At 38.3% G+C, this 17,286-nt stretch overlaps 1 protein-coding gene across 1 annotated transcript in view; it reads left to right on the top strand.

The window, feature by feature from the left end:
* Positions 1 to 3,838: 3,838 nt before the first annotated feature.
* The window catches only part of DR1 (down-regulator of transcription 1, TBP-binding (negative cofactor 2)), a 23,398-nt gene continuing 9,950 nt past the window's right edge, over positions 3,839 to 17,286 (top strand). Inside the window, exons 1-2 of the mRNA XM_006882412.1 lie at positions 3,839 to 4,058; positions 11,742 to 11,905. Coding sequence (XP_006882474.1) covers positions 3,839 to 4,058; positions 11,742 to 11,905 — 384 coding nt within the window. The remainder of the gene's footprint in view (positions 4,059 to 11,741; positions 11,906 to 17,286) is intronic.

Below are 17,286 nucleotides of genomic sequence, written 5' to 3'. Positions count from 1 at the left end.
AGTAAGAAATACTATTAAAATAATTAGTTTGGGAGCCTCAGCAGGAAGCAGTGAGGCTCAGCAGGGAGCAGTGTGCCTTGGTGGGGAGCAGCATGCCTGCACAGGGATCAGCGACCCTCTGTGGGGAGCGGTGAGTGGTGGTGGGACCCACCCACCAGGAGCAAGCAGGACAATGGGAATTTGAGTGAAGTACTCAGTGGGGAGACCACTACTGATTGCTGGACCAGTTATGGGACCTCTTCACCTTAAGCAGGAGGCATATAAAATTCTGCAACAATAAAAACTAAAATTTGTGAATGATTATATAGTTGGTATATGCAGGCAACTCAATGGTATATAACAACATATGTGCTATATAGGTATGAGAGGGAATATGGGAATGGGAATACATACATGTATAGGTGTGGCTGTCAAGTTGCCTATGACCCTTATGAACAGGAGCTCTGTACTCTGTCCTGTGCCATCCTCATCATCTCTGATATACTTGAACCCTTTGCTACAGTCCATCTTTTTGAGGGTCCCTTTAAAAGTCCTCTCTTGCTGTTCCTCCACCATTGCAAGCATATCTTCTTTTCAAGGCATAGGCTCACTTAACAACATGCCCGAAGTATGTGAGACAAAGTCTCAGCACCCTTACGTCTAAGGAGAACCCTGGTTGTACTTTCTCCAAAACATATTTGTGTATTCTTCTGACAGTCCATGGGATATTCAATACTCTTCTCTAACACTACAGCTTTTAGATGCACAGTAAGTAATAGGAAAAGACCATGGCTTAAATCAAGTACACATGAAAGGTTTCGGATCGAAGCTAATTAACCAAGCCGAGGCAGAAACATTTCTGAGTTTATTGCATGGCAGGCAATCTCAGTAAGTGGAGTAGCATTGGGGGTTGGGCTTAGGGCATCTATATGGGGTCATTGCAGTGGCTCATTCACACATAAAGTTTCTTTCTGGTCTTGGGAAACTGGTTCTGAGGAAATGTCCTGACATAGAATTTTCTGAGTTCTGGTTTCAGAAAAATGTCTTGACATAGGATTTCTGAGTTTTAGTTTCAGAAAAAATGTCCTGACATAGGATTTCTGAGTTCTGGTTTTAGAAGATGTCCTGACACAGGGATTTCTGAGCTGAGCTTCAACTTCCATTTTTATTTTTAGCCTAACACATGTTAGTCTTTAAACTGTTATTGTTGCTCCTTAGAACTTTGAAGATGTCCATGACAGTAGATTTTACCAAGGTGACAGGTAAATCTGATTTCTTGACTAATGGTTATGGACATTTGTATATGTGTGGCATACATAGGGTGCACTCCTTAGTCACATACAAACACTTTGTGAGATTGAGTTACTCTCTTAACAACATGCCCAAAGTATGTGAGACAAAGTCTCAGCAACCTTACGTCTAAGGAGAACCCTGGTTGTACTTTAAATGACAAGGCCTATCAACTCCAGAGACATTTAGGTCAGTTGATTCAACATAATTCATAAAGAAAATGTTCCAAATTCTAGTTTGGTGGGTAGGGTCACCTAATATACAGCTACTGAGCTCTTTCCTTCAGGAGCAAAAGAACGTGAAGTGGTTACACTTAAACCTATAGTGTCATGTTTCTATTTTGAAAATGCAAAACTATTTTTCTCAAAGAAATTGTCTTGACTAAACTTACTAGAACCAAAAATTAATCATCTACATTTTAGAGGCCTGAAGAAAATGCTACTTAAATACAAAACAAAACCCCAATGTAATAAACTGAAAAAGACCTTGAGATGCCAAACATCTAGGATAGGCTTTTTACTGGAAGAAAACATTTGAAACAATCCAGTTGCCCTTCAATTTACTGAGAACTATTTAAGAACTTGTTGACGAAAGATGGACAATGTCCTGTGAAATTTTACTGCCTCTAAAACCCTCTGGAGGGTCAGCTATGAGTCAGTTCCAACTCAAGAATACATAATAACATGTAAGAAAGAAGTTCTCAAACACTTAAGTGGCATCCCATTTACTTTTTAGAGAGGTCTGGTTTGTTAGTTCATAAGAAGTTGTGCTCATAACAAACGGCTAAGCCTTTCTAGCAGTTCTATTACACCAGCGGATCCTCAGAAGAAAGATGAGGATTCTCTTCTGGTTCGATTTACAGCCTCAGAAATCCAATGGAGTCAGCCAGGAGTTGTCTTGAGCTACTTTTTAGAATTCTCTACACCCAATTATTTATAAAATAGCCTCTTTGCCCAAAAGACAGGAGGACAAATTTAGTTTTTAAATAATGCATTTGTGTGTGTGTGTATGTGTGTGTGTGTGTGTGAGTGAAGGATTTCATACCCGATTTGGGTATTTTATTACAAGTCACCTTGGACAGAAGCAAAAACCAAGTTAAGATCCTTAACATCCTTCCTTGCGACAAAAGTACAATGCAATATGACATACAGCTTAAATAGAAACCACGTAGGGTGGCTCTTGTACGCTAAAAAACGACGGATCTGACTTCTAGTGTAACCTTAACCTCTGTTGTAACTGGGCAAATTGCTCGAGTAAAAATGGGTGCAGGACATAGAATGTTGTGACTGAGTCAAGTTAAGGTCAGTTAAACTTTTTCAAAAGCTCTCTTTCCAGACACAGGTATATGAGATTCAGCCACCCTCTCATAAACCCTGCGCTTAAGCCTCCAGTCTACCTCCGCTTTTAGGACCAATATGGTCTCCTTACAAAAGAGCAGAGTTCTTTCAAAGTTAACCAGTGGTTCTTTGTTCCCAAAAAAAGGCTAGGCAAGGGTTGCGAGGCCTCCTCCGGTCGTGGGAAAGTAGAGACGAAAAGATAAGAGCTTTTCTCATCAATTCACCCACCCGACTCCGCACAGCAGAGCCAGCCCAGAAATGAGCGCAAGCCCCAGATTCCCAGACACCGGAGGCGCACGTGCGCGCTCGGCTGAGAGCCCGTGAAGGGGCGGGATCGCGGGCGGTGTCCCGGCAGAGGACCGATGGAAGCGACTACGAATAACCTCCGTTCTAGCCGGCGCGGGTGGAGGAAGGGTGGCAGCCACACCCGGAAGTCGGTCTGTTGTGGGGGCTGGGGGGAGTGGTAATGGCTGAGACTTCCGGTGGCGCACAGAGTGTCGGGAGCTGCTCCCAGAAAACCTCCTCTGGTCTCCGGAGGGTCCGCCGTTGCTACCGTTCTAGCTTTACCGATCTTCGTTCGGGATAAACGGCCGCAGCGGCCGCCACTGCGATTCCCTTTGCGCCTGACTCTTGTCTGTGCTTTCCCGCAGGTGGCCCCTGCAGTTCCAGCCGCGACCACGGCCGACATGTTGTAAGGCAGCGGCGCGGGTATCTGAAGGATGGTTTGGCCGAGGCGGCGGCAAAGGCTGCTGGCGCGGGCGGCGGCGGCGGCGGCAGCGGCGACTCGGGCTCTGTAGAGCCGAGTCAGCTAGGCGCCCGTCCGGTACGGCGGCGAGGCCAGCGTCCCTGGATCTTGTCTGTGCTCCGGCACCGTTGGGGACTGTGCAGGCGGTAGCTCCCGCCCCTCCGAGGAGGCAAGAAGGTGATTCCCAGCCGCTCGGATTTCCGAACCACGCCGTTTCCCCTTGTCGGCCGGGCCAGTGCTGTCCCCAGAGTACTCAGTCCTCCGGCTTTCCTCCCATCCTCGCCCTCCGTCTCACACACTCGGGGCTTCCCGTTCTTGTCGAGCCAACTTCTCCTTCCCCCAATCCCTCGAATTCTGCATCCTCTACAACGAGCGCCTCTCCGGGTCACTCCGACGGCAGCCTTTTGAGAAATCTCCCGGGAATCGTGGACCAGACCTGGGGAGTTTTTTTTAAAAGTCAGGCGCGAGAGAGAGGATTGATTGTACGATGGCTTCCTCTTCTGGCAACGATGATGATCTCACTATACCCAGAGCTGCTATCAATAAGATGATCAAAGAGACTCTGCCCAATGTCCGGGTGGCCAACGATGCCCGGGAGCTGGTGGTGAACTGCTGCACTGAATTCATCCACCTTATATCCTCTGAAGCCAATGAGATTTGCAACAAATCAGAAAAGAAGACCATCTCACCAGAGCATGTCATACAAGGTAAGTCTTACAGAGGGGATTTGGTTTAACACGGGGGCCGGGAGACAGCCTGCTTAGTCGCTCGAGCCGTGTGTGTCAAAGCCTTCATTCTTGTGCATTGGCAGGTACTGTTAGTAACGTCACAGGCAAGGAGGCAGCAGGCATCTTAGGAAAATCCCACTGTAGACCCTCGTGCTTTCATCCAGACTTGCCTTGGCCGTAGCTGTACCTACATAATGACAACTGAGAAACTCGGCAGCTCTCCCTTGTTATTATGTGGGGAACCGCCTCATAGCTGACGCTCCAGCTGGTTTTCAGAGGCAGGAAATCGCAGGGGAGGAGGTTGTCTGTCTTCCCTTCCTCTCGCGGAGCCGCTGGTGGATTCGAACTTGGATCTTTGGGTTGGAAGCGCAATTCCTTACCACTAAGCCGCCTCCCCTAGAAAGTTAAAAGCGTGGAGACAGCACGTTTTGCCCCACTCCGCCTGTTCACTAAGGTAGAGGGAAAGCTTAATATTCTGAACACATGACTTAAAACGTGCTCAACAGGAATGTTTTCTGACTGGTAAAGTTCATTGATGTTCAGGACTCACATTTTTGCTTTAAATTTTACATTCATAAGTTCATTGAGTTTCCAGAAATTTTTCGATTCCGTTATGTAAGGAAGAAAGTGAGTGTTCTCATATCGTTCAGTGAAATGTGAATATGACTAAAAACTTGCATTGAAAGGTTGTGAGAGACACTTTTTTTCCCCCTTAATGGAAAGTTTCTGTGTCCTTACCTGCTGTGATTCCCGTTTTGGTGGGGGAGTCTTCCAGTGAATAGCACTTGTGAAAATTTTTTAATTTTTTTCTCATTTTAGAATTTAGCCTAGTATAATAATGGGAATTTGGCGGGGGTGGGGGGCAGGCAAATTCTGATCGTTTCTGGAATGGGGCATGTTTACTAGTCTTAATATTTTGGAAAACACTTTCTGTGAATTTTTTTTTTTTACATGTACTATTTACACATAGTTGGATTCAACTTTGATTGGTAATTTGCCTTAAAATTTCAACAGTCTCTTGAGTGCTTTTGAAGCCTAGGGTAAGGGATGGAGTGGGAGGTGTAGGGATGAGAAGCTATCCTTAATGTAATAATTTTCATAGGCAGATACTGTCATTACAGTTTTATAATGAACTTTTTTGAAAGGTGACTACAATTCCAGCAAGTAGAGAACACATAGGCTCATAGTCACTGTATCCAATATTTTACTGTCAGTATTGACAAAAGAATTAAATGATTCCGTTTTGGTCCGTAATGATCTGCTTATGGTAGATTTAAAGCATACTCTGCCATTTCAGGATATTTTAGAATTCTAAAAGCTAATAGCTTACATTTTTTCCTACTTTTTTGATGTGCTGAATTACTCTAGCAAATACAATTAAAGCCAAGTTGTCTATTTTTCTGTGCTTTTATTTTTATGTTTTGTGTATGATTGCTGTCATTTAATCTTTCACAAGAGAATCCCATGCAGGTAATAAAATTTCATTTTGCAATTCAGCATTGCTTTTCTAATGAAAATGCATTATTTCAACAGGACCTTCCTAAACATTTGTTTGCCCCGCAAAAGCGGGATAGTTCCAAAAATATAATAACATGTTACAGTCTGTCTTCTTGGGGAGAGTTTATTCTATTATAGGGTATATTTAGATTTCTGACTAAATTCAATGTAATAGATGAGTCAGAAAGTTACACAGAAGCTGTATACTGAGCCTGAATTTTTCTTTTAAAAATATCATATATAGACCTATTATGGTTTTGTAAATTTAACTTTTTTCTTTCTCCACTGTGCAGCATTACTTTTGTCAAGTGGATAAGGGCTCATAATTTTGCCCATTAATTCTCTTCCCCAATATGAATAATAGATATTTTAAATTTATAATTTCTTATTAAGCCCATGTTACCTAATTATTTTAAGAAATTTTTATTATGCATTATTAAGATCTCTTTAGGGAACTAGTTAAGGTTTGCTTATATTTTAAGTGTTTTAAGGTATATTTTGAAAAACTATTGAGAAATAAAGGTATTTATGACTTTTGTACTTTTCCATCAACACTGAATAAAGTTCAAGTTGAGGTCATATTGTTGCCGTTTAATGTATGAAATTCACCATCGTAGTTATTTTTGTTTTAAAAATATTTTACTTGTGTTCGACAAGGATTTCAGATTTCAATATCGAATTCTAAGCTCTTAAAGATTTTTTCCTTTCTTTGCTGTTTTCTTTGAATATATATTCCTGAGTAAGTTCTTATATGTTTCTTGTATTATGAGACAAATTAACATTGAGAATCAAGAGCTGCAGACTATACACTGGAAATACATTGGCCTTAGGCAAATCCATTAACAATGATTTCACCATAATACTTAATGGTTTCAGGTGCAGTTTGAAATTATTACAAATCAGTGAGGGCTTGAAAGGTTGGAATCTTACTAGATATAATCTAAAAACATGTAGTGATACTGTTTTTCAGCATCAGTGGAGTCAGAACCAACTCATAGCTAATAACCCTTCAGTGGTTTTCAGAGGCAGTAAAATGCATGGGAGGAAATTGCCTATCTTTTTCAGAGAGAGCAGCTGGTGGATTTCAACTGATTGCTTTTGGTTTGTCAACACAATTCCTTGCCACTAAGCCACCAGAGCGCCCTAGTGATACTGATTAGACTATAAAACTAATGGTCCTTTACATTTAATCTTTACATCATGATGGCATTTTCAAAGTGAAAGTCAGAATGTTTGCCTGGTATTGTTTCCCTGCATTTTTATTCTCTACTTCTCCCCCCCCCCCCCAGGCTTAAAAGAATAGTAACTGAAAGTAGTGAAAGTTTTAAAAGTCTCTGAGAGTAAGTTTCTACGCCTTTTGTGTTGCACCATGCTGTCTGCAGTGTAGGATTGCCCCCACCTTCAGTCATTTTCATACTGGTACTTTCCTAAAACACCGTTAAAATGGAGCAATAGAAAAATGAAGTGGAAAAAATACATAATTAAAAAATACATATAAAAAAAGTCACTTGGCAAAATTTGTTCTGAATGTTCTTAAATGCTAGCTTTGAATTAACTCATACCCAGCCATTCAAGGCAATTCTAGGACTAGTCTATGAATCACACTCTTAGTAACTTTTCGCCAAAGTTTAAACCACAGTCTATTTTGGAAAGTGATGATGAGGTAGTTTTAGAATTGTGGTGGCATCTCTGATTGCAGAGAAGTTACAATAATAATGAGGACGATGTATTGTATTGCTTAAATAATATGCAGTTTGGTTTGGGGGAGGGGGTTTAACTCCAAAGAGAAATATATAATTTACAATTTGTCTCAGTCAAGTAGGGTTTTACTATTATTCTTAAAAGTTGTAAATTTTTTTGTTTTGGTTTTGGTTTTATTTTCCTTTTGCCAAGTAACATTTATTGAATGCTACTGAATACTTGGTACTGTGCTCTTAAGGATATAAATGTGAATGAAAATTGATATTTGCTCATGAATGATAATTGATTCTTACTCTGCCATTGGTCTGTCGTTGTTGCTTTGATTCCCAGCAGTAAATGCTGTGGAAGATAGAGGCCTTAAGGCTTTTAAGAAACCTTTGGCAAACTAATGACTCAAAAAGCCATTAATATATTTAGGCTCTTAATATATTTTAAGTTATGTGTTTGAAATATAATGTAATTCATACAGATTCATATAATAGCAATACATTTCAGGAATTTATCACTTTTGTAAAAGAAGATAGGACTTTATTAAAATTATTGTTGCTTAGGGGAAAATATAACTTTTACCTTTTTAAAAAAGTACCTGTCTTGTTAGATTCTTTATTAAATTGAAAGAATGTCTTCAAAATAATCCTCCTGCCTCTACCCGTAAATATACTATGGCTTTCGAAGTTATTCCCCTACCTTTACTCCTAAGCATACTATGGCCTTTTCTGGGTTGTTTTTAAGACACGTAGTAGAGAGTGGCAGACATGTATCTAGAAAACAAAAGATGTTTGTTTTCTATCTGCCTCAGGAGAAAAATCCTAGTAAGTACACTTATCTGGATTTTTATGGCCTGAATAAACCCTGCACATATGGTACTCTTATACACTGAACAATGTGTACTACCACTGACCTTGCTTATATCCATTTCCTTTCTGAGATTCTCCTTTTGTAAAGTGGAAATAGTTTAAAATGATGTTCAGTATCGTATTTTGATGGTGTAATCTAGTTATTGATACCTATTAGCCAGTACATTTTAAAAAATTTAAAATCAGTGCCTTTTTTTGAAAATAACTTTATGACTGTTTTTGTTGAACTATTTTATTGAGTATACACAGTTAAACATAACAGCTCTTTAATTTTAACTTTGGACTTGGAAATTTTTTGCAAGTTGTTTTGTCAGCTGTAAATAGTTTATTTTTTAACTCAGACCCTTCATGGCTAAAGGTGGTTGGAGTGGATTTTCTTAATGTCTAGTCTAGTAATTCATTCTATTTTAAAAGAGTATATCTCTTTTGTGTGTTTATCTGTTGATTTTGTTAATGTTTCATATTGTAAATGTGCTTATTTGATATGAATTTGGATGTGATAATGTGTATTTGTATATATTTCGAATGTAAATTTATTTAGTCTATGCATTTACAGTTGTCTTATAAATGTAAGAAAAAATTAAGATATTCAAATTAATAAATCATTTACATGCTTAACTGTGCTGAATATACTAACAATAGTATAATAACTCATTGCTGTTGAGTTGGAACCAGCGTATAGCTGAACCTCTTCAGTGGTTCGTTGCTGTTGAATTGGAACCAACTCATTGCTGAACTTTTTCAGATTCTGTAAATTGCAGCACAGAAGCCCATTTTTCTCCCCAAGGAGCAACTGATGGGTTCAATCTGTCTGCCTTAGGTTAACATTACAACTCCTTACCTACTGGGCCACCTGAGCTCACTAATAGTATAATATTGCATGTTTTATACTCTGTGGACAAGGCTATATTTTAAGCTCTTCATTTATATTAATTTATTTATTTTTATAACAACCCAATTTGTTGATATGTAGGCACTGTTGTTATTCCTGCTTTAGACTTGAGAAAACTCTGAGGCCTGGAAATAAAGAATCTTTCCTAGAGCTACACAGCTAGCTAGTAAAAAGCAGACCTAAGAGTCAATCCATGGCAACTTGGTTCTGATGTTTACCTTTTTAATCAATATTATGAAATAAGTGTTTGATATTGTGATTTCGTAGATGGAAAAAAATGTGAATAGAGGGGTACACTGAGCTAAGTTTCCAAAGTTATACAAATAATAATACTGTGACAACAAATTTTCAAATTCTGGATCTAATTCATTTCCAAACAGCAATTTATATATGTGTAAGAAGATCAGGCAAGTTTAATTGAAGATGGGTTTGAACTGGGCCTCAAATGCATTGCCATCAACATAAATGTAGGGAGCTCTGGTATCTGCTATTAAATATTGACTGGTCAGAATTAGCAAAAGAAGGTAAGAATTTAATGGCAGAAATAAAACTGGAAAAGGTAAATTAGGTTAGGGTTACTGGAAGATCTTGATAATAGAGTCAAAGAAATCAGATTTTACTTAGAATGACCCTGCTGAATCAGTCTGCCATATTTGTGTCAAATACCTTAATGGTTGCCCATCATGGACATTGTTTGGAGGAGCTTCCAGATTGGTTCAGGTTTGGAACAAGGAGTGACATCCACTTCCTAAACCAGATGCCTCTATAAATGTAAAGAAATGATGTTAAGTATAAAACAGGTCTCTTATTCGACTCAACGACACTTAACCACTGCTAAGTGAGACTAGTGTTGTGTTTTAGAGGAACATTCCTCTGTCTTGTACATCACTCTGTCAGTTTGCTGTACTGAGGTAATCTGAGTTTGCTGTGCCATTGGGGTGTGAAATGCCATAATGGTTTCCCAGTGTGGACAGTGTTTGGTGGAGCTCCCAGTTGTAAAACAGGTTTAGAAGCAGGAGTGGCATCCACTTCTTAAAACACATACCTATGGAAACTCTATGAACTTGGAGAAACAATGATAGTTATAGAAAGGCATTAGCAGTTATAGAAAAGACATAGAGTTGCTATGAGTTGTGCTCGACTCGATGGCAATCAACAACAACATAGCAACCCTATGAAGGGTTCTGTACCATCCTCGTGCTCTCTGATATACCTGAGCTCATTGTTACAGTCACTGTCAGTCCATCTTGTTGAAGGTATCCTTCTCTTTCTCTGACTTTTCACCTTTCCCAGGTGATATCTTTTTCCAAGGACTGGCCTCTATTAACAACATGCCCAGAGTATGTGAAATGAAGTTTCACCATCCTTGAGTCTAAGACTTGTTTGTTGTTTTGGCAGTCCATGGTCTAGTCAGTACTCTTCTCCAGTACCACAATTTAAAGGCATCAGTTTTTCTTTTGTCATCCTTGTTCATTGTCCAACTTTCAGATGCATAGGAAGCAATTAAAAATATCATGGTTGATTCAGGTGCACCTTAGTCTTTAAACTGACATCATTAAGGAAAAAACAAACAACTGACATCATTGCTCTTTAGCTATACTCTAGAGTCCTTTCCATTTCTGATCTGCATCAGTTTTTCTACAGCTGTACATCTGTAGCTAAGGAAATTGCTTCTCCCTAAAGAATTCTCTTTTAGAATGACTGATGGGTTCTAGCTACCAACCTTTTGGTTAGGTTAGCAGGCTAACATATAATGCACATGAGCTTCTTAGTTGTTAGTCAAAGTAATTTTTCATGCTTATCTTTCTAGATTTCAGAAGGCTTTTGGAGAGTATATGATTTTTCTCATGCAGTTTTCTTTCTAAATGTGAAAAATTAAAAAATTTTTAGTTAATACTTGCTGTCTTTTAAATTTTCCTTCTTTCTCATTCTCCTGCCGTATCACTTGGAAATGTTTTTTGTAGTGTGTCCTGTTAAGTTTATGGTATAAGACAAATCTGTTAGTGGACTGAATTTTATGAAATACTTCCACCAGTATGTCCTAAAATTGGCAATTTGATTGTCTTTGCTAAAAATATTTACCTGTTGGTATATTAGACAAAAAGAAAAGCTTATCTAATCTTTCATCCCATTCATTTAACTTAATAGATCATGTGCTACCAGTCTTTTACCATTTTATGTCAAGTGACATAAACTGTATTTGTTAATTCCTAACATAGTAAGGTTGGCTCAGTATAGAGCAGGGTTCAGAGCTGTTGTACATAGGGTCATGATGAGTAATAAGCTACTGGACAGCATGTAACAACAACAAAAGTGCATATCTTTTTTGTATTGAGAAAGTGCTTGATTTAATGATGTTTGACTTAGTGGTATAGGAAAACTATTTTCTTAGTAAAACTACATGTTTTCACATTGGCCTTTTTAAAAAAAAACTTACAGGAAATACTTTGGTTTCAAAAAATTCATCAGAAAGAAATGGAATAGTGAAGGCTTACGCTCTGCAGTATTTCTAAGTTGTAAAAAAATTGACAATTTAATAGTTAGCAAATTGACTAAATATTTTTACTTAAGCCTCCCAAATAATTGCAATACAGTTATAAAATAGTAGAAAGCAACAAAATATTCCCTCAAAAAAAATTAATATCCCACAAAAGCATTATGTTCCATTGATAGGGAAAAGCAATGTTTTATCACCTTTTTGTATTTTCCCTCTAGCACTAGAAAGTTTGGGCTTTGGCTCTTATATCAGTGAAGTAAAAGAAGTTTTACAAGAATGCAAGACAGTAGCATTAAAAAGAAGAAAGGCCAATTCTCGATTGGAAAACCTTGGCATCCCTGAAGAAGAATTATTGAGACAGCAGCAGGAATTATTTGCAAAGGTAAGTAATGTATTTTTAATTATTTTAATATCTGTCCTTTCCTGGTCTTTTTAGGTTTTTAATTTTTTTTATTTTATACTAATTTATTTTGTGTTTTTTAAACAAAATCCATACTGATTTCTGAAATAGCTCTCTAAATACACATGTATACTCAGAGAATTCTGTTTTCTGTGCCTGAATGTGTAATCTCATACTCAAATCTGTCAGTTTGATACATGAAATGGTAAAAAAACCTTAATCATTTTGTGATAAAGACATACAAGAAAAAGCTGATTAATTTGTGATTAAATTATATCTTTAAAACACTAATCCTAAAAAAATTATAAGGGTTTAAGGAGAAACTTAGATAAGGGTTTTTCCCTTTTTTTATCACATTTTTATTGATATAGTCATTCATATACATTGCGTTTAATGAATGTACATTATGTTTTATACAGTCTTTCATTTACATCGTATTTCATTTATGTATATTGTGGGTATTTTGCTAGTTATAGTCACTTTTAGTAAAGAGTCCAAGAAACACTAGAAAATATCTTAAAATGAATTGACATAGTAACTGTAACTAACAATGAATTTGAACATATCAGAGATTGTAAGGATGGTGCAGGATAGAGCAAGTTCAGAATTATTGTTCATTGGGTTGCTGTGGGTCTTAATTGGCCTGATGGCACCTTACAACAATAACATATATTGAGTTCTTAGCATATGTTAAGGGAGCTCTGGTGGCCTAGATGGTAAGGAGTTGTGCTACAGACACAAAAGGACAATGTTCAAATCCACCAGCTAGTCTGCAGGAGAAGGAAGGAAGACAGTTTCCTCCTGTGTGATTTTACAATATCTGAAAACAACTATGAATTGATTATTTACTTTTAATCCTTACATTCTAAGATAGGCCCTAAAGAGGAAGTCTTTAAGACAAACATGAGAGCATATGTAAACAACAGTATAGTCCATATAAATATTAGATAACAAAGAAGAAATTATTAAAAGCAGTTGATTCTCTGCATTGTGGATAACCTAAAGAATACTGAATTTAGCAAATCAAAGAAGGAATGTCTTCTGCTAGGTACTTTACAAATCTTACATGATATTTATGAGCTGTTACGGTTCTCATTTTACATTTAAGGAACTCACTCTCGGGGTAGAAAAATTGTGAGATCATTTGTTCTACAAATATTTACTGTTTTCTTTGCTGTCTGCCAGATTATTGTGCTAAGAGCTAGTCTGAAAGCACTGAACATGGTTCCTATCATAACAGAACCTAGTCCGTTGATAAAAACTTTATTTAAACAAAATAATTTAATTAGGAGAAAATGTTGTTGTTGATATGTGCTGTCAAGTTGCTTGCGACTCATAGCGAACCTATGCTGTAAACTCTGCTCTGTCCTGTGCCAGTCGCACTGTCTCTGACATTCCCATCCCAATTACTCCAGTCACTGAATCAATCCATCTCATAGACCGCCTTCCCGTCCTGCCCTGTCCCTCCACCTTCCCAAGCATAATGTCCCTCTGCAAGGACCTCTCCTTCCTTACAACATGTCCAAAGTATGTTAGACAAAGCCTCAAAATCCTTGCCTTCAAGGAGCCGCCCGGTTTAACCCTTTCCAGGATGAATCTCTTTGTTTTCCTAGCAGTCGATGGAACCCTCAATATTCTTTTCCAATTCTCCTTTTATCCAACTCTCTGATGCATAACAAGTGATAGCAAGGACCATGGCCTGTATCAGATGCACCTTAGTCTCCAGAGAGACACCATTGCTCTTTAGTACGTTGGAGAGGTCTCTAACAGCAGACTTTCCTATGGCAATGCATCTTTTAATTTCCTGGCTACTGGTGCCAAGAGTGTTGACTGTGGAGCCAAGCAAACTAAAGCTGTGAACAATCTCAATCTCTTCACCATCCATTCTGATGCTACCAATTGGTCCAGCGGTGAGAATCTTTGTCTTCTTAACCGTGAGCCTCAATGCATATTGGAGGCTGCAGTCCTTGACCCTCTCCAGCAAGTGCTTCAGGTCCTCCTCAGTTTCAGCAAGCAGGGTTGTGTCATCTGCATAACACAGATTGTTGATAGATCTTCCACCAATCTTGACCCCACATTTCTCCTCATAGAGCCCAGATTCCCAGATAATCTGTTCTGCATACAGATTGAAAAGGTATGGAGACAGGACACATCCCTGGTGTATGCTCTTCCCAATTTTGAACCATGCAGTGTTTCCTTGCTCTTTTCTGACAACTGCCTCTTGGTCCAAGTATAGTTTTTTCATTAGCATGGTCAAGTGTTCTGGGATTCCCATTCTTCTCAGAGTTAGCCACGGTATGTTATGATCCACACAGTCAAACGCCTTTGCATAGTTCCTCTGATGTTCCCTGCTTTCAGCTAAGATCCATCTAACATTAGCTACAATATCCCTAGGACCACGACCCCTTGTAAACCTAGCCTGGACTTCTGGCAGTTCTCTGCTGATGTTCTGTTCGGGTTGGTTTTGGATAATCTTCAGTAGAATCTTGCTTTCATGTGAAATCAGTGATACTATTCTATATTGACTCTTTTGGGTCACCTTTCTTTGTGATGGGAACAGCAGAAAATATTAGAGCCTAAATTCAGACTCACATTTCCAACTCTAAAATAAACGCTTTTTTTGCAATGCTCTAGCTACCATATTTTTCTACTTTAATTAATTTTGGGGCTTTTAAATGGAGCATGCTTTATTTTTAACTAGGGCAAAAAAATAAAAAAAAATTCAGTGGTTATAAACCACTCTCTGCCCTTATCATATGATTTTATTCCCCTTCTTTATTTTCTTTCTTTTTTACAGTGGCTGATGAGTAAAGATCTTGTAGTATTTCTTTGCTTTTATGAGGACATAGACCACCAAAATAAATTATGACCGTTTCCTACTGCTTTTTTTTTTTTTGCTAAAACCTTAAGTATTACAAAATTAAAAAAAAAAACAAACCAAAACCAACCCCAAAACAAGAAAAAGCCCAACCTCATTTCTGTTGAGTTGGAACTGACTCCTAGTTGACCCTTCAGTGGATTTGCAGAGGCTGTAAATTGCACAGGAAGGGATTGACAGTCTTTCTCCCTAGAGCTTCTAATGGATGAAATGAGCTAGCAGAGAAGTAAATATAACATATTTTTATCACTTTCATTTTTTTACTCTTTATTTTCAATTTAACCTAATATTTTAAATTTAACCTAATGATAACCTTATTTGAAGTTCTTTTACTACTACCAGCAAAATTTAGAAACCCATTAGTACATCACCAAGTTTAAGGTTAGTTGTTGTTGTTGTTGTTATTGTTATGTGCTATTGAGTGGCCTGTTACCCTGTGTACAGCAGCTCTGAAGCCTTCCCTGTCCTGTGCCAGTCTCATTAATTCCAACACACCTACCCCCATTGCCCTAGTTACTGTATCAATCCATCTCATCCAGGGTTTTCCTTTCCACTGCTGTACCACCCTTCTGAGCATGTCCAACTGTCAGATGCGTAGCAAGTAATTGCAAAGACCATGGAATGGCTTAGGCACCTTAATCTCCAGATTGACATTATTGCGCTACAGTACCTTGGAGAGTCCCTGACGATAAGTTTTCCCAGTGCAGTTCATGTTTTGATTTCTTGACTGCTGGTGTTGAGTGTTGATTGCGGAGCTGAGCAAGCTGTATTTGCTAACAGCCTCAATCTCTTCTCCATCTTTCAATTTGCTGCCAATTGGCCCATGGGCGAGAATCTTTGTCTTCCATATTTGAACTTCAATCCATATTGAACACTATAGTTTTTGACCCTCTAGAAGCAAGTGCTTCAGGTCCTTCTAATTTTCCGCAAGCAAGGTTGTGTCATCTGTATAACGTAGGTTGTTGATGAAATTTCCACCAATCCTGATGCCACATTCTTCCTCATAAATTATAAATGAGTCATTTAGCACACTGAATTGATTCTGATTTATTGTGACCCAATGTGAAATAATTAAAACCACCGGCTGTAGAGTTTCTAAGGCTGTAAATCTTTATTTGAGCATTTGTTAAATCATTCTTTTATAAATTTAACTGGTTGATTCAAACTGAAAACCTTTCAGTTAGCATCTGAGTGCTTAATCATTGTTCATTAGGATTCCTCTAGATTGTAGAAGTGAAAATCTTAAAACATAATGAAAATAACCCAAAAAAGAATATTTCTGTCTCTTTTACAACCTCATTTAGAAGAATATTTGTGATAGGTTGGGTACAATGCAAGGTAGGACAAAAGAAATTAGAGTAACTGTCATTAAAGTTCAATTGGAACAATTATTAATTGAAATTCACCACTCGTGCATCTGTTTGGTATGCTTAAGTGGCTTACATGTTGCTATGATACTGAAAACTTACCATTGGTATTTCAAATAGCAGGGCTATCCATAGTAGATAGATTTCAGTGGAGCTTCCAGATGAAGACAGATCAGGAAGAAGATTGGCAATCTAATTGTTTAAAAAATATTAGCCAATGATAACTTTACTTTGAATAGCAACAGAATATTGTCTGATAGATTGCTAAAGATGAACTTCTCAGTTTGGAAAGCACTCAGAGTACCAAAAAGAAATGCCTCTTCAAAGTAGAATTGACCTTAACGATGTTAACAGTAAACCATTCAGAACCTTCATTTGCTGATGTGGGGCCACTCAAAATGAGAAGGAACGTCTGCAGACATTTGTTAGTAGTTGGAATATGGAACGTGGGAAATAATGAATCTAAGAAAATTAGAGGTTTTCAGAGATCTAACAGGATATATTAGGATTAATATCCTGGGCATTGGTGAACTAAAATGAACTGATGTCAGCTATTCTGAATTATACTGGTCTGCTGTCTTAGGAATGCTGACTTGAGGAATGGCATCATAGTCATCATCACAAAGAACATTTTAGGACCTGTCGAGAAATAGATGAGAAACCTCTACTCTGACCAGGAAGCAGCCCTCAGAATATAGCAGGGAAACACTAGAATTGTTCAGAATCAGGAAGGGAGTGTGTCAGGGATGTGTCCTGTCTCTCTATATCTTTTAGTCTGTATGCAGAACAGATCGTTTGGAGGCTAGGCTTTATGAGGAGGAATGTGGTATCAGGATCAGAGGAAGACTTGATATGCAGATTACATAACCTTGCTTGCTGGAACTGAGGAGGACATGAAGTGCTTGCTGTAGAAAGTCAAGGACGGTAGTCTTCCATATGGATTGAAACACAACATAAGATGACAAAGATTCTCACCACCCGGCCAATTGGCAGCACCATGATGGATGGAGAAGAGATTGACGTTAATAATTTCCTCATGCTTGGGTCTATATAATCAGCACTCTTGACATAAGCGGTTAGGAAATCACAAGGAACTCATGCAATATTATTCAAAATGG

Source organism: Elephantulus edwardii, unplaced genomic scaffold, assembly GCF_000299155.1.
Source record: "Elephantulus edwardii isolate Elephantulus edwardi_28Jun2011 unplaced genomic scaffold, EleEdw1.0 scaffold00020, whole genome shotgun sequence".
NCBI classification, from domain to species: Eukaryota; Metazoa; Chordata; class Mammalia; order Macroscelidea; family Macroscelididae; genus Elephantulus; species Elephantulus edwardii.
Note: the sequence above shows the minus strand (reverse complement) of the source record. Positions and strands in the feature narration are given on the sequence as shown.